This window comes from Entelurus aequoreus, linkage group LG20 (assembly GCF_033978785.1).
Source record: "Entelurus aequoreus isolate RoL-2023_Sb linkage group LG20, RoL_Eaeq_v1.1, whole genome shotgun sequence".
Classification (NCBI taxonomy): domain Eukaryota; kingdom Metazoa; phylum Chordata; class Actinopteri; order Syngnathiformes; family Syngnathidae; genus Entelurus; species Entelurus aequoreus.
The window spans coordinates 32,948,450-32,971,415 of NC_084750.1; the positions used below are offsets into that span (position 1 = coordinate 32,948,450).

Below are 22,966 nucleotides of genomic sequence, written 5' to 3' on the forward strand. Positions count from 1 at the left end.
GGAAGGCGCCATTAATGCTGAAAGGTACATACAGGTTTTGGAGCAACTTATGTTGCCATCCAAGCAACATTATCATGGACGCCCCTGCTTATTTCAGCAAGACAATGCAAAGCCACGTGTTACAACAGCGTGGCTTCGTAGAAAAAGAGTGCGGGTACTAGACTGGCCTGCCTGTAGTCCAAACCTGTCTCCCATTGAAAATGTGTGGCGCATTATGAAGCGTACAATACGACAACAGTGACCATGGACTGTTGAACAACTTAAGCTGTACATCAAGCAAGAATGGGAAAGAATTCCACCTGAAAAGCTTAAAAAATTGGTCTCCTCAGTTCCCAAACGTTTACTTAGTGTTGTTAAAAGGAAAGGCCATGTAACACAGTGGTGAAAAATGCCCCTGTGCTAACTTTTTTGCAATGTGTTGCTGCCATTAAATGTAATGTTAATGATTATTTGCAAAAAAAAAATTTTGTTTTTGAACATTAAATATCTTGTCTTTGAAGTCTATTCAATTGAATATAAGTTGAAAAGGATTTGCAAATCATTGTATTCTGTTTTTAATTACGATTTACACAAAGTGCCATCTTCACTGGTTTTGTGTTTTGTACATGCTGTTGATTAGCATTGACAATTTCAACACCTCTAAATTTGGTAATTAAAACTACAACTAAGATGCACGTTACTGTCAAACAGCTGGTGTGTATATAATAACTATAAAGACTTTGTAGGACTTAACAAAAAAGGTACATTTACTTAAAGGCAAAGACTACTTCCTGACTATGGCCACCCTGAAATTAATGCATACTTGCAAGCAAGACTCAGAAGTGTAGGAAATCAAACTATAACAAGTAGACAGCACAGTTATCTTTATCAGCTCAGCGTTACATGTTAAATTTAAAACAAAATGTTATTATTAAACAATTCAGCATTTGTTACCACATGAACACACACAAAAGTACCACAAATCAGCAACAGCTGAGGTACGGGGCATTGGTACCATAGGCGCCGATCTACATTTCTGCCAGTGGGTGCTTGGTGTGTGTGTATCATTGTTGTCACGATACCAATATTTTGGTACCGGTACTTTTTGGTACTTTTCGGTACTTTTCTAAATAAAGGGGACCGCAAAAAATGTCATTATTGGCTTTATTTTAACCAAAAAATCTTACGGTACATTAAACATATGTTTCTTATTGCAATGTTGTCCTTAAATAAAACAGTGAACATACAAGAGAACTTGTCTTTTAGTAGTAAGTAAGCAAACAAGAGCTCCTAATTTAGTCTGATGACGTATGCAGTAACATATTGTGTCATTTATCATTCTATTATTTTGTAAACATTATTAAGGACAAGTGGTAGAAAATGAATTATTAATCTACTTGTTCATTTACTGTTAATATCTGGTTATTTTCTGTTTTAACATGTTCTATTTACACTTCTGTTAAAATGTAATAATCACTTATTCTTCTCTTGTTTAAATATTTACATTAGTTTTGGATGATACCACACATTTAAGTACTGATCCGATACCAAGTAGTTACAGGATCATACATTAGTCATATTCAAAGTCTTCATGTGTCCAGGGACATATTTCCTGAGTTTATAAACATAATATACATTTTTTAAAAATGAAAGAAGAATTTGTGATGTTAAAAAATATCTATGTAATCATAGTAGTATCGACTATATACGCTATTGTACATGGTATCATTACAGTGGATGTTAGGTGTAGATCCACCAATGGCGTTTGTTTATATTGTAGTGTCCCGGAAGAGTTGGTGCTGCAGGGAATTCTGGGATTTTTTTCTGTAGTGTTTTTATGTTATGTTGCGGTGCAAATATTCTTCCAAAATATGTTTGTCGTTGTTGTTTAGTTTGGTTTCACTATATGGCACATTTTTATGACAGTGTTGTTTAGTGTGGTCTCACTATATGGCACATGTTTATGACAGTGTTGGCATTGTTCATACGGCCAACCTTAATGTGACATGTACCGTATTTTTCGGACTACAAGTCGCAGTTTTTTTTCATAGTTTGGCCGGGGGTGCGACTTATACTCAGGAGCGACTTATGTGTGAAATTATTAACACATTACCGTAAAATATCAAATAATATTATTTAGCTCATTCACTTAAGAGACTAGACGTATAAGATTTCATGGGATTTAGCGATTAGGAGTGACAGATTGTTTGGTAAACGTATAGCATGTTCTAGTTATTGGAATGATTTTTACCATAATATGTTACGTTAACATACCAGGCACGTTCTCAGTTGGTTATTTATGCGTCATATAACGTACACTTATTCAGCCTGTTGTTCACTATTCTTTATCTATTTTAAATTGCCTTTCAAATGTCTATTCTTGGTGTTGGGTTTTATCAAATAAATTTCCTCCAAAAATGCGACCTATACTCCAGTGTGACTTATATATGTTTTTTGCCTTCTTTATTATGCATTTTCGGCCGGTGCGACTTATACTCCGGAGCGACTTATACTCCGAAAATACTGTGCGGCTGTTGAGTAAGTATGCCCTTCATTCGCTCGTGTGCAGTGTGTTCAAAGTCAAGATGATTGTGTCATTAGTTCATTATCGGGCACAATGAAACTTTGGTTAGGTTTTGAGAATTATAGACTATATGATTTGCTACTTTTTTATTATGTAAAACGGACCAAACTCGCCACAAAAAATAACAACAACAAGATTGCTTTTTTTAAAATTATTTTAAAGATTGAAAGTTGCCATCAATCCCACGCGGGTGCTCGGGCCCCGAAGCACCCACGGGATCGGCGCCTATGATTGGTACTGTATTGTTTCAAATGTGAAAAGCACCCATCCCTATGCATAACAAGGCTGTTGTTGTTCCAAAATTCTAAGCCCTGACCAAAAATAAATCCATTACAGAATACCTTTGTTCTCAAGAGGATATGAAAGCGCCAAAAGACAATATGTCAAAGAACCATGACATTTTTGTCAGTGCCTTCCACCATAATTGGAAATGCCCTTATAAGGGAAACGTCTCCCAGCTGTCATTTTATCTGACTCCCAGTACAAAAGTGTGAAAGTCTCTCCTCCAGGTAAAAGTGATGTGTTGACTGCAGAGGGATGCCATAAAAAAAAGCAGACGTGGCGCCCTGTGAACGCAAGGCTGTTTCGATACGACCGTTGTACACGGCATTGCCTTTCAGGACTCGTCGTTCTGAGGTTGACAGCACCAACCACATGTTAGCAGATCTGGGGCTCCCTGCCAATCCCGTCCTACTCTGGTGTAATCTAACACAGTTCTCTTTAGCGTTCGGAGGAATAATTCCAAGGACTGCTTCAGACCTTCATGCCTGCAGTGAACTATCAAGTGCATGAGTTCTAATGATGTGCTTAATATTGCAATAAATAGGATGACAATAGTTAAAATGTATTTGATATTTACAAATAGATGTTGATTTTAAACAAGATTATTGGAGAGATCTCCAACAAAAGTCTTTGCAGCAAAAATATTTGTGTTTTTTCTATTTAGTGTTATTTTTCCAGCTTCAATGTTTTTTTAATACAGCAAGGTGTCAATCACTGTGACCTAGTTTTACATGAAAATGGTGTTAAACAAACATGTCGGCGTTATCTGACGCCTTGCACCCGACCATGCTGGTTTTGTTTGTCTGAAGTACAACTTTAATAAGGAGGAAATTTCTGGCATTTTGACTTAGAAAATAGATCACAATTTAACTTCTCCAAAGACATCGGTGGGGACTTGGACTATGGAGCTCGCCAGACACGCAGAAGCCAAATTCCAACGGATCCATGCCAGTTGCTTGTTGTAACTCCCAAAATAAGTGTCTTTCTTTTTTCCTTTTTTTTTTTAACTCTGAATCGGATAATACACGTATTGATCTACTCAAAATGGGTATTGGCCCATCTCAGGCAAAAGATGACTCCTTTGAGTTGCAGGACTGAAAGTAACAGGAGTAAGGTTTTGTTATAGAATGAATAAATGCATGAAATGCATGAAGTATCCAAGCCAATACCGACAACTTTCTGCTGCTCAAGACCCATGTCAATTATGTCGTTATGTTTTTACAAAACACTAAACCAGTGAAGTTGGCACGTTGTGTGGTTCGTAAATAAAAACAGAATACAATGATTTGCAAATTTTCAACCTATATTCAATTGAATAGACTGCAGAGACAAGATATTTAATGTTCGAACTGAGAAACATTTTTTTTTTTTTTGCAAATAATCATTAACTTAGAATTTAATGCCAGCAACACATTGCAAAAAAGTTGGCACAGGGGCATTTTTACCACTGTGTTATATGGCCTTTCCTTTTAACAACACTCAGTAAACGTTTGGGAACTGAGGAGAGCAATTTTTGAAGCTTTTCAGGTGGAATTCTTTCCCATTCTTGCTTGATGTACAGCTTAAGTTGTTCAACAGTCCGGGGTCTCCGTTGTGGTATTTTAGGCTTCATAATGCGCCACACATTTTCAATGGGAGACAGGTCTGGACTACAGGCAGGCCAGTCTAGTACCCGCACTCTTTTACTATGAAGCCACGCTGTTGTAACACGTGGCTTGGCATTGTCTTGCTGAAATAAGCAGGGGCGGCCATGATAACGTTGCTTGGATGGCAACATATGTTGCTCCAAAACCTGTGTGAACCTTTCAGCATTAATGGTAAATTGACAGATGTGAAAGTTACCCATGCCTTGGGCACTAATACACCCCCATACCATCACAGATGGTGGCTTTTGAACTTTGCGCCTATAACAATCCGGATGGTTCTTTTCCTCTTTGTTCCGGAGGATACGACGTCCACAGTTTCAAAAACAAATTGAAACATTGACTCGTCAGACCACAGAACACTTTTCCACTTTGCATCAGTCCATCTTAGATGAGCTCGAGCCCAGCAAAGCCGGCAGAGTTTCTGGGTGTTGTTGATAAATGTCCTTCGCTTTGCATAGTAGTGTTTTAACTTGCACTTACAGATGTAGCGACAAACTGTAGTTACTGACAGTGGTTTTCTGAAGTGTTCCTGAGCCCATGTGGTGCTATCCTTTACTGATGTTGCTTTTTGATGCAGTAACGCCTAAGGGATCGAAGGTCTATAATATCATCGTTAACCTGCAGTGATTTCTCCAGATTCTCTGAACCTTTTGATGATATCACGGGCCTTAGATTGTGAAATCCCTAAATTCCTTGCATTAGGTCGTTGAGAAATGTTGTTCTTAAACTGTTGGACAATTTGCTCACGCATTTGTTCACAAAGTGGTGACCCTCACCCCATCCTGAGCATTTCATGGAAGCTGCTTTTATACCCAATCATGGCACTCACCTGTTCCCAATTAGCCTGTTCACCTGTGGGATGTCCCACATTAGTGTTTGATGAGCATTCCTCAACTTTCTCAGTCTTTTTTTGCCACGTGTGCCCGCTTTTTTGAAACATGTTGCAGGCATCAAATTCCAAATGAGCTATTATTTGCAAAAAATTACAAAGTTTTCCAGTTCGAACGCTAAGTATCTTGTTTTTGCAGTCTATTCGAATGAATGAATGAATGATCTTTATTGTCATTGTGCATGTACAGGTACAGGTCCAACGAAATTTAGATTGCTTCCCTGAGGTGCTTTGCTTTTTTTTTTTTTTAAAGAAGAAACCACACAATATACAAAAACAACACAATATACACAATATGCAATATACAATGTGGCCTAAGACCACTCTAAGAGGCAATGTAGAAGAAAACGAGACAGTAAAAAGTATAAAGTGACTAGAGAGGAGTAATGCTGAATCCCAGTGTGCTAAGGGGGTGGGAGTCAGCATTTCCTACCTCTTATGCTGTGCAGGCTTTTTATTGCGGATTAATTGTGTGAATAAATATGATAAATATTGTCCAGTTGGCATGTAATCGCTGATTGCACAGTCCCGGATCGTGATTGACCGATGGCTTCCTCATGTTGCACGTGAGGGAGTTTTTTTTTGTTTTGTTTTGGGGTTTTTTTACAATTTAGCTGCGTTTAGTGCAGTTATAGCCCGGGGGTAGAAACTGTTCCTGAGTCTATTTGTGCGGGTTCGCATGGTTCTGAAACGTCTGCCGGAAGGCAGCCGATCGAAGTGGCTGTTGCCGGGGTGGGACGGGTCCTTGAGTATGTTGGCTGCCTTCTTCAGGCAGCGGGAGTTATACAGTTCTTCCAGGGAGGGGAGGGGGCACCCGATGATTTTTTGGGCCGAGTTGACGACCCTCTGGAGAGCTTTCCTCTCTGCTGCTGTGCATCTGCAGAACCATACGCAGATGCAGTATGTGAGGATGCTCTCCACAGAACAGCGGTAGAAGGACACCAGCAGATCCTGTCTCAGGTGGAGATTCCTGAGTACTCTCAAGAAGTAGAGCCTCTGCTGTGCCCTCTTGACGATGGCCGTGGTGTTGGTCCTCCAGGACAGGTCCTCATCCAGGTGAACTCCCAGGAAGCGTAGGGATGAGACTCTTTCCACACAGCCCCCGTCGATGTACATGGGCTGTATGGTAGTTTTTCTCCTCCGGCTGTCCAAGATCACTTCCTGGGTCTTGAGCTGGTTCAGCTTCAGGTTGTTCACCCTGCTCAACACTGCCAGCTGCTCCACCTCGTCCCGGTATGCCGTCTCGTCGACCCCAGAGATGCAGCCCACCACCGTTGTGTCATCGGCAAACTTTATGATGTGGTTGCCGGGGTGGGTGGCTGTGAAGTCGTGGGTGTAGAGTGAGTAGAGCAGGGGGCTCAGCACGCAGCCCTGAGGTGAGCCGGTGCTGAGGCTGAGGGCTGTGGAGGTGTGGGTACCCTCCTCACCCTCTGATGGCGGTCAGTCAGGAAGTCTTTAATCCAGAGACAGGTGGGGTTGGATATTCCGAGGTCTGCTAGCTTGGTCACCAGTCTGTCAAGTAAGATGGTATTAAATGCAGAGCTGAAGTCTACAAAGAGCAGCCGTACATAGCTCCTCCCCCTCCTCCATGTGGGACATGGCGCAGTGGAGAGCCGTAGCGATGGCGTCCTGTTGGCTCGGTAGGCAAACTGATGGGGGTCCAATGCGGGCGGTAGGGATGAGAGGATGTGGGTCCGGACCAGTTTCTCGAAACACTTCATTGTGATGGAAGTGAGTGCCACTGGCCGGTAGTCGTTCAGACAGCTGACAGTGTTTTTCTTTTTGGGAACCGGGATGATGGTGGAGGTTTTCAGGCAGGATGGGACGGTGGCCTGGGACAGGGACCGGTTGAAGATGTCGGTGAGGACACCAGCCAGCTGATCAGCGCAGTCTCTCAGCACCCGTCCGGAGACGCCGTCCGGTCCCGCAGCCTTCCTCGGGTTCACGGCTTTCAGTGTGCGTCTGACCTCGTGCTCCGTCACTGAAAGGGTGAGGCTGCTGTGGTCTGCCGAGTGAGGTGTGACTGCTGATTGAGGTGTGGCTGTTGGGTGAGGTGTTGCTACTGAGTGAAGTGTGACTGCTTCCGATGGTGTTACCTCAAAGCGGGCGTAGAAGGAGTTCAGCTCCTCTGCCAGCCGGGGCTGTCCCCTGCCGGCCGGGAGGTTGCTGGGCCTGTAGTTGGTCATGTGCTGGACCCCCTGCCATACCCTCCTGGAGTCGTTGCTTTGGAAGCAGTCCTCAATCTTCGTTTTGTAGTCCTCCTTAGCCTCCCTGATACCACGCTTCAGGCTGGCTCTGGCAGTGCTGTAGAGCTCCCCGTCGCCAGATCTGAACGCGGTGTCCCTCTCCCTCAGCAGCCTCTGCACCTCTCTCGTCATGCATGGCTTTGTGTTGGAATAGACTCGGACGCGCTTATCCACAGTAACAGAGTCTGTGCAGTGTTTTATGTAGCCCGGTACTCCTGATGTGTATTTCTCCAGGTCCTCGTCTACAAAGACCTCCCACGCAGTGGTGTCAAAGCAGTCTTGCAGCTTTTCAGTGGCACCTTCAGGCCAGGTATTGATGGTCTTTGTTGTGGTGGGAGCACTTATCCGGGTGGGGGTGTATGCTGGGATGAGTAGCAGGGATATGTGGTCTGACTGGCCCATGTGTGCTAAAGGTTTAGCTCTGTAGCCCAGTTTAATATTGGAGTAAACCTTGTCCAGTGTGTTTTTGCCTCTTGTGGCACATTTTACATGCTGGTGTAGTTTGGGGTGCACTACCTTCAGATTAGCATGGTTAAAGTCTCCTGCGATGATATGAGCAGCCTCCGGATACATGCTTTGTTGCTGGTTGATTGTATCATGCAGCTGACCTAGCGCCGTGCTAGCGTTAGCATCTGGCGCTATGTACACTGCGGTTAGCAACACAGCATTGTATTCCCTCGGCAGGTAAAAGGGTCGACATTTAATAGTCAGATATTCTAGATTAGGGGAACGGTGGCTACTCACAATGCTTGTGTGTGTTCCCCATGTGTCCTTTGTGAATATTAATAGTCCTCCTCCACGCGATTTCCCTGTAGCCTCTTTTGTCCTGTCCAGGCGGTATAGAGTGTAGCCTGTTAGCTCGATAGCTAGGTCCGGGATGGACGAATGGAGCCAGGTTTCTGTAACTATTAGCACGCAGCTATTCCTCACGGTGGTGTTTGTTGCTACCTGTAGCCTCAGTTCGTCCATCTTGTTTGCAAGTGATCTTGCATTTGTGAGAAATATACTCGGCAGTGGTGGTCTGTTCGGTCGTTGTCTTAGCCTCTCCAGCAGACCAGCTCTGCAGCCTCGTTTCTGTTTACGTTCTCTACGCCGCCTGCGGCGCTTTGTTCCGGGTATGATGTACCATGGAGATCCGGGTTGTCTCGCAATTTCTTCCGGGATGTTGTTTACACGGATAAACTCGGCCGTGACGGCGCTTTTTCCGGGAGATCCGACTTCTATGAGATCCTGCCTGGTGTAGACGTTGTTTGCCCGACAGAATGTAAAAAGTAAAATAACAAAGACGTACATAAATAACATAAAAAAGCACCGAATGGGAGAGCGTTGAGCCTCTGCGACTAGTCGCGACGCCATCTTGAATACTACTATATTCAATTGAATATAGGTTGAAAAGGATTTGCAAATCATTGTATTCTGTTTTTATTTACCATTTGCACAACGTGCCAACTTCACTGGTTTTGGGTTTTGTATTTAGATTTAAGTGCAGTTTGTGCAGACCTAATAATAGGTATGAGAAAGCCAACACGGCAGCGATAGAAACTAACCAGCTTTGAGGCAACTTATTTTGCAGAAGGCGCCTTCCAGGGCTTTCAACACATCGATGTCTCGCAGAATGTTTCTAACATTTGGTGCAAATACAGAAGCACGCAAAATGCCGCTTTAAACTCCTGAGCGCTTGTTTGTTGCCAGTGCTTGACTGCACCTGCGACAAAAGGCAGCAAAAACTGGTACTTTTTGGCTTTACGTGAATCGGTAACCTGTAGTACCGATGGAATTCCACTTATAAAAAATGCCGAATTCAGTACCAATCCCTAAATATGCAAGCAAGGTGCATTTTATTATGCAATTGTCATGTATGTGTGATCATGTTTTGTTTTGGTTATGTTCGGTTTGGTTTTTGGACTCTTTGTGCACTCTTGTTTGTTTTCTTTCCATGACAACCCATTAGTTTTCACCTGTCCTCATGTCACGCACCAGATTCATTTGGACTCACACACCTGTCATTAATCATGTTCAAGACTATTTAAGCCGATAGTTGCCAGGAAGTCAGCCTGGCGACATGAACTCTGTTTGACTTCTGCTACCCATGTTACCATAGTTCCATGCCAAGTGAGTTTTGTCTATTTTCATTTTCCAAGTAATTGTTTGTTTATTGTCCATAGTATTGCCTTCATGGTAGTTTTTGTTTCTTAGCCAAGTTTATCTCCGCCTCGAGCGGGCTTTTTGTTTGTACCCTTTTTGTAGTTAATGTTAAAATAAAATCATGTATTTACCTCCAAGCCATGTCCGATCCAACTTTACTTGCATCTCGGGAAAACAAACACTCCAAAGACCACGTCTTGACAGCAATTATGTGGTTTGTTATTTACCCGGGAAGCAAATGGTACAAAATAGATGTTAGTCATCAGGTTAGTCCGGACCAGGCCAGCAAATAACAGCTGTATTGATTGTTAACAATTACTCCGACTGCCTTTTATCACTTCCCGAAAATGTTGTTCATGACTTGGCCCTTCAGATTATTCCACTTACTATTGGGGTGTAAAACAGCGTGGCAGCAAACCCAGCAGATGTCTGCCTACATCGTAGTTGTTGGTCTGGTGAATATGCAGGACACCCAGTAAACACAGACACGGACTATTTAAAGCGGCCTGTCAAAGTGTCACGCTGAAAATCCCACTTGATGACGTGTCTTGGCAATCCGTGAGTGCAGCAGAGATCACGACTTTGTAAAGCGGAGAGTTTGAAAGTGGACCAATGTCTGCCTTTTATCATACCATTCGCAGACTTTATCCCTGACACGCCATGTTTTATTGCTTGGAATTAAAGGATTTACTAACCGTTCTACCCGTAAGTGAGGTCATATTTTGTCTACTCTTTAAAAGCATCTGTTGTCTTATGGACACCGTTTACTTAAGCTTTTCAATCTGGCCCGCCGGACATTCCCCCAAAAAATTTTTTAGATCTTTAAGATGGAAACTGTAGCTGCCATTATGATGTGCAGTGATGTTTTCTAATGACCGTAAGTCTTGAACTATACAAAGTATTTCAATGGTTGGAATCTGCGCTTTTGCATGATATACTAGTTACTATGGTAATCTAATTAGTTACTATGGTAATCTAATTAGTTACTATGGTAATCTAAGTCACAGCGGCTCAGACGATGCACCAAGCAGTGTGGGTGGGGAGCGTTTCCACAGAGTGTTTCCAGACCTGCCAACCTGAAATGCGGGTGTCAGGGACAGACGCGGAAGGAGATTTTTACAACACATTTCTAAAGCTTAGTGATATATCAGATATATCAGATTGTAGGTGGGGTTTTTTTTACCCTTCACGTTCATATTTCGCTGTGTTTTTTGCATTTTAGTTGTGTTTGTAAAATACGTCAATCGAGAGAGGGTGTGACGGTCATATGTTGTCAATATTCAGTGTTTTATCGTTCATAGTTAATATTGTAAATCCCACATTCTTTAATTTCATGTACATTCTGTAAAATTCCATTTCGTTTTTTAAGGCGGTCTGTCACATACTGGCCAACCTTGAGACCTCCGAATACGGGGGGCGGGGTTTGGTGGTAGCGGGGGGGGGGGGGTGTATTGTAGAGTTAGTGCTACAAGGGGTTCTGGGTATTTGTTCTGTTGTGTTTATGTTGTGTTACGGTGCGGATGTTCTCCCAAAATGTGTTTGTCATTCTTGTTTGGTGTGGGTTCACAGTGTGGCGCATATTTGTAACAGTGTTAAAGTTGTTTATATGGCCACCCTCAGTGTGACCTGTATGGCTGTTGATTAAGTACGCCTTGCATACCTACTCAGTGGCCCATTGGTTAGAGTGTCCGCCATGAGATCGGTAGGTTGTGAGTTCAAACCCCGGCCGGGTCATACCAAAGACTATAAAAATGGGACCCATTACCTCAGCATCAAGGGTTGGAATTGGGGGTTAAATCACCAAAAATGATTCCCGAGCGTGACCACCGCTGCTGCCCACTGCTCCCCTCACCTCCCAGGGGGTGGAACAAGGGTGGTGGGTCAAATGCAGAGAATAATTTTGCCACACTTAGTGTGTGTGTGACAATCATTGGTACTTTAACTTTAATTATCTTATGTGTTTGTAAAAGCCGCATATATAATGTGACTGGGCCGGCACACTGTTTGTATGGAGGAAAAGCGGACGTGACGACAGGTTGTAGAGGACGCTAAAGGCAGTGCCTTTAAGGCACGCCCCCAATATTGTTGACCGTGTGGAAATCGGGAGAAATTCGGGAGAAATTCGGGAGAATGGTTGCCCCGGGAGATTTTCTGGAGGGGCACTGAAATTCTTGAGTGTCCCGGGAAAATCGGGAGCGTTGGCAAGTACGGTCTGTCATCTCGTTTTTAGCATTCAATGAGACGTCATTGTGAGGTTTTGTATTAGTGTTCCTAAAAATAGGACCCAAGCACACGTACTGTACATCAGATTTTCACAGCTTACATATGTATATATGTATTGTGGTTTATCTGTTATACAGTGCTCAATACCGGGGTTGAGTTTGAGTTTATTTCGAACATGCAAGCATACAACATGATACATCACAATTTCCAGTTTCTCTTTTCAACATGTGTGAAAAGGAGTAGGAAGAATCAGAGCTTATTTAATCCTACCCCCTTTTCCTTTACATAACAGTTGCTAAAACTTTTGTTCACTTCCTGTTCTCAATTTATCCACAATATACTCCATAAGTAATCACAATAATGTTTCTATACTTGACTTAGGTGATCTATATATACAACTGATGAATATAGCGGAATATACGTTAGGTCAGGAAAAAACACAGAGACTATGTCATCCCTACAAGCCTGTTTTGCAGGTTTCCCAGCTCTTCAGGTGAATATATTGAAGTATCTGTTGTTGTTACATATATATATATATATATATATATATATATATATATATATATATATATATATATATATATATATATATATATATATATATATATATATATATATATATATATATATATATATATATATATATATATATATATATATATATAGGGTACATTACATGGGGGTGTGGCCATTTGCTTCTGTGCCGGCATGATGAGACGAGTTTGTTGCGTTTGTTTAAAGTGGACATGCTGGGGTGGTATATAATTAAAAAATAATAATATTTCAGGCACAGGTTACATCTTTTAGCTGCACTGTTGTATGGTGAGCTAGATTCGACAATTCGCCATGTAATGGCGTGATCAATTTTATTGTCTTTCCATATGTATGTATGTATATACAGTCGTGGTCAAAAGTTTACATACTTGTTGGTCACAAAAAACATTCATGAAGTTTGGCTCTTTTATGAATTTATTATGGGTCTACTGAAAATGTGACCAAATCTGCTGGGTCAAAAGTATACATACAGCAATGTTAATATTTGGTCACATGTCCCTTGGCAAGTTTCACTGCAATATTGCACTTTTGGTAGCCATCCACAAGCTTCTGGCAAGCTTCTGGTTGAATTTTTGACCACTCCTCTTGACAAAATTGGTGCAGTTCAGCTAAATTTGTTGGTTTTCTGACATGGACTTGTTTCTTCAGCATTGTCCACACAATTAAGTCAGGACTTTGGGAAGGCCATCCTAAAACCTTAACTCTAGCCTGATTTAGCCATTCCTTTACCACTTTTGACGTGTGTTAGGGGTCATTGTCCTAGTGGAACACCCAACTGCATCCAAGACCCAACCTCCGGGCTGATGATTTTAGGTTGTCCTGAAGAATTTGGAGGTAATCCTCCTTTTTCATTGTCCCATTTACTCTCTGTAAAGCACCAGTTCCATTGGCAGCAAAACAGGCCCAGAGCATAATACTACCACCACCATTCTTGATGGTAGGTGTGGTGTTCCTGGGATTAAAAGCCTCACCTTTTCTCCTCCAAACATATTGCTGGGTATTGTGGCCAAACAGCTGATAGATGTATACCGGCCCCCAGACACATTTTTTTCTCTAAATTTGGCCCCCCGAGTCAAAATAATTGCCCAGGCCTGGTCTAAACTACTGGAAGATGATGCAATGTATGCCACATACCTTGTTTTTAATCTTTCGAAAGAGTCACAAATGTTAGAAAAAAAGCATCCACTGGACATTGGTTCTCAGTAAGATACATTTTACCATATTTGCTTGTTTGGGGGCTTTAATATTATTATCTTGAATGCTGCTTTGCAACCATCAACACAAAAATGATTTTGCATGCACTTATTACCACTACTAGTGATACAAAAGGCTCTCCTTTTTACACTGGAGCATTATATGAAATGTTTTTTTCCGAACTGTTCTGTACAGATCAACCTTTTACACAGCTGTCTAAATAAATGAGTCTTTCAGTGTAAATGACTCTTTCCTAAAGGGAGTCTTATCCATCTCTCTGAGGCATTGAAGCTGTAATACTCCTACGTGCACAGTGGTCAACATCTTCCCGAAAACACACAATCCCGGAAAAAATTGTAAAAACACTCTAAAGTTCACCACACACTGATGTCTGCGTGTCAATCTGAACTTGACTATATTTGTAAAGGTAACAATTTGATATTTTGTGTTGGTTCTTATTAGATAGTGTGGGGTTACACATGGTCAACATTGTAAGTACAGTGGTAACTCAGTTTTTGTATATATGACTCAAGTAAACAACACCAACATTGTATATGTTCCATTGAAAATATAGAACATTACACACGGCGCTCAAAAATCTATCAAAAATGTTTTAGTACGACTTTGGTAAGCTATGAAGCCGCACCGCTTGATGGATTGTACTGTGCTTCAACATACGAGTATTATTATGGTGTGTGTATAAGGTAAGACATATTATTTAGCGTTTTGTTTCGCAATATTATGCAAAACCAACTTTTCTTACCGCCTGGTACCTGCTGATCTGTATTTGGGATCTGCATAAGTCCTTCGCGCCTTTTGTATGAAAATAGACCTGACAAGACCCACTCCTCGGCAGTGCGCCTTACAATCCGGTGCGCCCTATGCTCCGGAAAATATGGTAATAAATGTCAGTTTTCAGCATTTTTTTTTACAAAATAAGATAAAAAATGGCCCTCGTTTACTTTGACAACGCATTCAGTGCAGAATAACGCCATAATTTGTATAGCTCGGGGAGTTTACATCATTTGAAGATGATCCCCGAAGGTCAGCAACACTTAAAATACCCTACTTATTATACTTTACCACACACATTGGGATAATTTGTATCGGATTGGTATTGTTGATACCAGCCTGAATTTTACTCGGTATCCGATCAGAAAGAAAATCAGTAGTATCGCACATCACTAGTTGTGAATACCAGCAGTTTGGATATAGATAAAGTCCTAAAGAAGGCAAGAAACACTATTGAAATGTAGAAGTATCTCATAGCAAAATGCAAAGTTGTCCCTCTCTTCGCCAGCAAGAGTCTTTAATGTTCCTGTATCCATTAGTTTGTCATTTTTATGTAATTCACATTATTCTATGTATGTAACATTATAATTATTCATTATAAAATTTATTTTATGTTAATTTTTTGGCATCTATAACTGATTAATTGGATTTGCATAATTTCGTATGGGGAAACATTGCTTTTGTTTTTGCGCGATTTGGTCTTCATTTGGTCTTTTTTTTAGTCTACTTTATACCTGCATTATCCTTTCCATCCTTACACTTTCCATCCTCTGTAACTGAGCTACTGTGTGGAACAATTTTCCTTGTGGATCATTAAAGTTTGTCTAAGTCTAAGTGTCAGAATAATTGTATCTAAGTTATCACAAAACTTTGTGTTTCAATTAGTTCCCGGCGAGCAGACACAAGCTGTCCTTTATCTTACCAATCAAAAGGCTTGTAAAACTCCACTGTGTAGGATGGTAAGCGACATGAAGGTGTCGGTTTCTTTGATGTATTGTAATCCACAGGAAGATTTTGTCTTGACCCGAGAACTACAAAGCGGAGAGGAAGCAGGACCTGACCCCCCTCCAGGCACCTTTTCTTTGAACTGTTTTGTAAGCAAAGGCGACGGCTGTTTACGACCCCCCTTCCTTTAGAAACAGCTGTTGCCATGTAATCAGGGAAAGTCCAAATAAAAGAGGAGGCGTACAATCTTTCGTCGTGTGGTTTGGGACTGTACAAATAGTACAGCCCAGACGTTTCTCCTCAATTGAGCTAAATTGAATTATGTCTCTGTTTAAATTCCTTGCTTCATTGTCTGTTTAATAGATGTAATCAGTGTTTGAACCTGACACTAAGTCTACTCATCCAAACTTTTGAAACAGGTGTGTTACATTTCTGCAAGGAGGTTGTTGTTGGTGGGACCCCAGGATGGAGAGACAGGAGGTTACGTGCAGGGAAAAAAACAACCTTGTTTTAGGGAAAAACCAAGTAGCATCAGCGTGGTCAAGGCAAAGAAATATAGTGCAGTAGTAATGCGATGAAATGTGCCGAGGCTCTGAGGTGTGTGTTGGATACGCTTGCGTCATGTATGGGAGGAGCCGGAAATGATGACATGTGACGCCTCACGTGACTGCAGTTCAGATTTTTCTAGGGACAACACTAAAGCTGTGTTCAAAATGTGGGTTTTTGACACAGTCGCGGTCAGTTCGGACTTCAGATAGAGACTCAAAATGGCGCGTAAGCTGCCAATAAATTCTTGAAGTAACAGGACACATTATATAAAGTTCCACGGCAAACTTGATCTAAACTGTCGACCCCTTCGTCAGCAAAAAAAAAACAATAGCCTTTGTCCGCAATCCTGCAAGTCTCTTGTGGCGTAACGGAGTACGCTCTTGCCTCTAATGCCAAGAGCCGTGGCACCGATCCTTGGCAACGTCAATATCGGATTGTGCATTGACTCTAAACATTAGGCTTGATCAGATAACACAATACATGCTGCATTTATTGCCTTTCAATCAGCCAACACAAATCTAGAGCTGGATGACGGAGAGGTTGTGTCAAGAAAATAAATAATCGCTTAAAAGCAAAAATAAAAATGCAGAAAAGCTCCCCTGATCTGTACATACCATTTTCCAAGTTCGGGGGTCAGCAACCCGCGACTCTAGCGCCGACCGAGTGGCTCCCTGGACCTCTTTCAGAGATATATGAAAATGGAAAAACCCAAAAAGTGACAAGCGGTAGAAAATGGATGGATGGAAGAAAAAATATTTTTTGTTTTAATATATTTTCTGTAGGAGGACAAACATGACACAAACCGTCCTATTTGTTAGAAATCCCACTGTCTATATTAAACATGCTTCACTGATGAGAGTATTTGGCAAGCACCGTTTTGTCCTACTAATTTCAGCGATCCTTGAACTCATCGTAGTTTGTTTACATGTACAACTTTCTCCGATGCTGCCACAGAAAGACATGTTTTATGCCACTTCTTCTTTGTCACATTTCGTCTACCAAATGTTTTATGCTGTGCGTGAATGCACAAAGGTGAGCTTTGTAGATTTTATTGATTTGCTGAAGTGCTATTCAGGCATATTTATTCAATCCATGACTGCAAGCTAATCAATGCAAACATGCTATTTAGGATAGCTTTATGTACATATTGCATCATTATGCCTCGTTTGTAGGTATATTTGAGCTCATTTAATTTCCTTTACTTATGTCCTCTGTGTATTTAATTTATATTTGCATGACACATTATCTGTATGTAATATTGGCTGCATTTCTTATAGTTGTTTGTGTGCCATGTTGTTCCAGACCACAGCAAATGTTACCCAGCTTGCAAAAATTGTAATAAAGAAGAAAACAGCCTGCCGTTTCCTTAAACTTGGACACACACATCTATAACTTTGGCCATTCTGAGACAGTAATTTCCAGAAGTTATCTCATCCTGTGAGAAGCCTTCATTTTACTAATGATTTTCAATGTTGCAAAAATTTGTAGAATAAAAATTAAAATACAACGTTTCTGTCAACAAAGATTTGCATCAGCCTTCGATAGAAGGCTAATATAGCTAATATAGACACTAGTAGGCTAATATAGCTAATATTGACACTTACATCATGTGTTGCCTTCATTATAACACTTATATAAGGCTTTTATTTTTTTGCGGCCACCTCAACCTCCTCATGCTCTCTCAGGGAGAGCATGTCCCAAATTCCAAGCTGCTGTTTTGAGGCATGTTAAAAAAAATGATGCACTTTGTGACTTCAATAATAAATATGGCAGTGCCATGTTTGCATTTTTTTCCATAACTTGAGTTGATTTATTTTGGAAAACCTTGTTACATTGTTTAATGCATCCAGCGGGGCATCACAGCAAAATTAGGCATAATAATGTGTTAATTCCACGACTGTATATATCGGTATCGGTTGATATCGGAATCGGTAATCAAGAGTTGGTCAATATCGGATATCGGCAAAAAAGCCATTACCGGACATCTCTAATGAAAATGTATTGCACTGGTAATTGCACTGTTGACATGGCAAGATTACGACAAAAACTGAGGTACCACCGTACTGTTTGGCTAATTTTAAACAATTATACACTATTACAGTATGCCCTTCAGACATTTCCTGTATTTTTTTTTCCAATGTCATTTGTCTGGTGAAAGTATCATGCGAAAACTGTCCTACTGACTCCGGTAGCGACCACTCGAGCGGATCTGTTTAACACACCATAAAACTCTTCAACTTAACATCTGCTTCAACTGCCCTTCGAGTTGTCATTTTATATCCAGTCTGTCCTTCTCATGTTGTTACAGGTGTTCCACATAAGCTCATTCACACACGCAAACCATCTCCCAGGAGACATCCTGCAGCATGTTATGTCTTTATTGCCTCCCGTCACTCACGCCGCCGTGGCCCTTCTTCCCTCGGCCTCACCCCGTTTTCACGTCCGGCCTCCCCTCTTCCTGATGTCTTTCAGGCTGTTCCTGAAAAGCCACAGCGGGACGGCAGGCAGACAGAGCAGCCTGGTGATCCACGGGGCGGACTTCAGCACCAAGGACATGGACAACGATAACTGCATGTGCAAGTGCGCTCTCATGCTCACTGGTGGTGAGTGCAGATCCATACGTTTCATGGCCAAACAGAGGACGTGTTGAATGAAGCCTTTACAAAAATGCACACTTTAAAGACACTATAATATTTTAAAAAAACATTACATACACACACACGCACATTCATGTATATATATATATATATATATATATATATATATATATATATATATATATATATATATATATATATATATATATATATATATATATATATGTATATGTGTGTTAGGTCAGAAAAAACACAGAGGCTATATCATCCCTACAAGCCTGTTTCGCAGGTTTCCCTGCTTGTCGGGAGATTGTAGGCTTGTAGGGATGATATAGCCTCTGTGTTTTTTCTGACCTAACGTATATTCCGCTCTACCCAGGTATTGAGCACTGTATAGATAGATAAATAGTACTTTATTGATTCCTTCAGGAGAGTTCCCTCAGGAAAATAAAAATTCCAGCAGCAGTGCACAGAATTGAGATCGCATTTCAAAAGTAAAAAAGTAAATAATGGGGATAATGGAAACAAAATAGAAAAATATTACAATAAGAATAAAAAATAAAAAGCAACGATGATAATAAAACTATAACAGTAAAATCAGAATATAACAAGAGAAACTAGGCAGTAGTGACCATGTTATGAAAAAGTATTATTGTTTTGCATCCCCTGTCATCCTAGTACCCTCCCTCCCTCCCAGAGAGGAGTTGTACAGTCTAATGGCATGTGGGACAACAGAGTTTTTCAGTCAAATTTTTTTAGTATAACGGATAAACCACAGAAACCTTGACTATATATATATATATATATATATATATATATATGTATATATATATGTGTGTGTATATATATATATATATATATATATATATATATATATATATACAGTACAGGAGTTTGGACACACCTTCTCATTTGAATGCAGTTTCTTTATTTTCATGACTATTTACTTTGTAGATTGTCACTAAAGGCATCAAAACTATGACACCTGTGGAGTAAAAACCATTTCAGGTGACTACCTCTTGAAGCTCATCCAGAAAAGTCCAAGAGTGTGCAAAACAGTAATCAGAGCAAAGGGTGGCTATTTTGAAGAAACTAGAATATAAAACATGTTTTTAGTTATTTCACCTTTTTTTGTTCAGTACATAACTCCACATGTGTTCATTCATAGTTTTGATGCCTTCAGTGACAATCTACAATGTAAATAGTCATGAAAATAAAGAAAACGCATTGAATGAGAAGGTGTGTCCAAACTTTTGGCCTGCAGTGTGTGTGTGTGTGTATATATATATATATATATATATATATATATATATATATATATATATATATATATATATATATATATATATATATATATATATATATAATGGCAGCTACAGTTTCCATCTTAAAGAACTAAAAAAATTATTTGGGAATGTCCGGCGGGCCAGATTGAAAAGCTTAATTTGCCTAGATCTGATCTAACTACACGTACTAAGCCGCAGTTTGCATCTCCTCCCAGTTGAGCTGGAGTTGGAAAGTGAGCATAATAATAAAAATGTTTGGGCGCAGCACCAAATGTCAGCGTGATTTAACATGACATCGCTCCTCCTGTCTTGAAAGTGGAGGCCAGTGACCCGAACGGCTCTTTAACTGCTTTCTGACAACTAATCAAGCTGGTATCGCTGCATGTCACCGCGAATAAATTGGACAATAAGAGCTGGCATCAAGTCACGGGTCAACACCCCGATAGCGTTTGATTCATTGCTTGTTGCCAGGCTCCAAGGACAACACTGACTCAATCCTGATGCTCATGCAGCCGTGTACTCACCGCTTCATGTATTTGCTGCAAGCTATTGAATGACATCGGTGAAAATATGTAAAATATAGAGTAAAATACGATTTTGCCACATAAATGAGGGCAGAAATGCAGAAAAAGTACTTTATGACCGTTTAAACCAGGGGTGTAAAACCTATTTTAGATCGGGGGCCACATGGAGAAAAATCTACTCCCAAGTAGGCCGGACTGGTAAAATCGGGGCACGATAACTTAAAAATAAAGACAACTTCAGATTGTTTTTATTTGTTTAAAAAAAGAACAAGAACATTCTGAAAATGTACAAATCATAATGTTGTTGTTGTTTTTTTTAAATGTAATCATTCAACTCATTGGTGTTAACAAAGATAAAAAACATAATATCAAAATCAAATTAGAGGATGTTATTTTAATACGTAGCAAGCTCATCCCATGGGCCGGATAAAACCTGTTCACGGGCCTGATCCTGCCCGCGGGCCGTACGTTTGACACCCCTGTGATTTAAACACTCTTTGATTCTCAAACTGTGGTGTGTGTAGCACTAGTGGTACTCAGGGCTCCATCTCGCAGCACAGCAAAGAATCACTTGATGAAAGTACAGTGTTTTATTTCCCCTAGTGTGTGTTAATGTTACTGTGGCCAATACATCATAGGGGGAACTGTACTTTTTTTAGAATTCTGCCTATGGTTCACAATCATTATGAGAGACAAGAACACACATTTTTTAGTTTCTTTGGATTTTAAAGATGATAAAAAAAATGCTTGTCTTGCCGGCCCAATCACATAATACTTACGGCTTTTCACACACACAAGTGAATGCAACAAACTTGGTCAACAGCCATACAGGTCACACTGAGTGGCCATATAAACAACTTTAACACTGTTAAAAATATGCGCCACACTGTGAACCCACACCAAACAAGAATGACAAACACATTTCGGGAGAACATCCGCACCGTAACACAACATAAACAAAACATAACAAATACCCAGAATCCCTTGCAGCACTAACTCTTCCGGGACGCAACAATATACACCCCCCGCTACCCCCCCCTCCCCCCCATCTCAACCCCGCCCACCTCAACGTCCTCATGCTCTCTCAGGGAGAGCATGTCCCAAATTCCAAGCTGCTGTTTTGAGGCATGTTAAAAAAAAAATAATGCACTTTGTGACTTCAATAATAAATATGGCAGTGCCATGTTGGCATTTTTTTCCATAACTTGAGTTGATTTATTTTGGAAAACCTTGTTACATTGTTTAATGTATCCAGCGGGGCATCACAACAAAATTAGGCATTATAATGTGTTAATTCCACAACTGCATATATCGGTATCGGTTGATATCGGAATCTGTAATTAAGAGTTGGACAATATCGGAATATCGGATATCGGCAAAAAAGCCATTATTGGACATCTCTTGTTGTGTACTTTATTTATTTCAGGTGACTACCTCTTGAAGCTCATTGAGAGAATGCCAAGAGTGTGCGAAACAGTAATCAGAGCAAAGGGTGGCTATTTTGAAGAAACTAGAATATAAAACATGTTTTCAGTTATTTCACCTTTTTTTGTTAAGTACATAACTCCACATGTGTTCATTCATAGTTGCGATGCCTTCAGTGACAATCTACAATGTAAATGGACGGCGTGGCGAAGTTGATAGAGTGGCTGTGCCAGCAATCGGAGTGTTGCTGGTTACTGGGGTTCAATTCCCACCTTCTACCTTCCTAGTCACGTCCGTTGTGTCCTTGGGCAAGACACTTCACCCTTTGCCTCTGATGGCTGCTGGTTAGCGCCTTGCATGGCAGCTCCCGCCATCAGTGTGTGAATGGGTAAATGTGGAAATACTGTCAAAGCGCTTTGAGTACCTTGAAGGTAGAAAAGCCCTATACAAGTATAACCCATTTATCATTTATCATTTATAAATAGTCATGAAAATAAAGAAAACGCAGTAAATGAGGAGAAGGTGTGTCCAAACTTTTGGCCTGTACTGTACATGGAACCAAAATGAACAAAGTAGGGAGTATGTTCCTTATCTTACTCAGCAGGAAAAACATAGTAGTTATTATCACCACGGCAACTTCCAAACCACTGATTCATATCAAACATCTCCGATTTATGACAAACTAATGATTTAGCTTAAACACCACCTTACATCATGTAGTGCTTCGAGTAATGAGCTCATTATGTCGTATAAAAATGTACCGGGTCGTGTTTTATTCATTTCTCACGAAACACGACCTTGATATTGGCAAGCGGACTTTTTTCTTCCACAGCTGTGTGTCGGCCGTCTAACGCGGTTTGCAGTTCTCGCAAAGCAGCATCCCCGCCACAAGGGCATCGCCGGTGACCGCTGACAAGTGTGGCGAAATGTCACGGGTCCACAGTGGCGTTCAGGTCTGACACAGGAGGGAGTGTGTGACACATACCATGCCTGGCATATGTTCTATATCTGACTGTATCAGCAAGGCAGAGTTCACCAGCCCAAGATAGGAGACATGAATGTTGCTTTGCCCGTATGGAAAAAAATACACCCTCATGCCTTTTTA

General features: G+C 40.8%; 1 protein-coding gene across 2 annotated transcripts in view; it reads left to right on the forward strand.

Annotated features, from left to right (window-relative positions):
- Positions 1-22,966, forward strand: part of angpt1 (angiopoietin 1) — a 208,506-nt gene that overhangs the window by 176,401 nt on the left and 9,139 nt on the right. For both annotated transcript variants that reach the window (XM_062029975.1, XM_062029976.1), the window contains exon 8: positions 18,502-18,632. In XM_062029975.1, the coding sequence (XP_061885959.1) occupies positions 18,502-18,632 (131 nt within the window). The remainder of the gene's footprint in view (positions 1-18,501; positions 18,633-22,966) is intronic.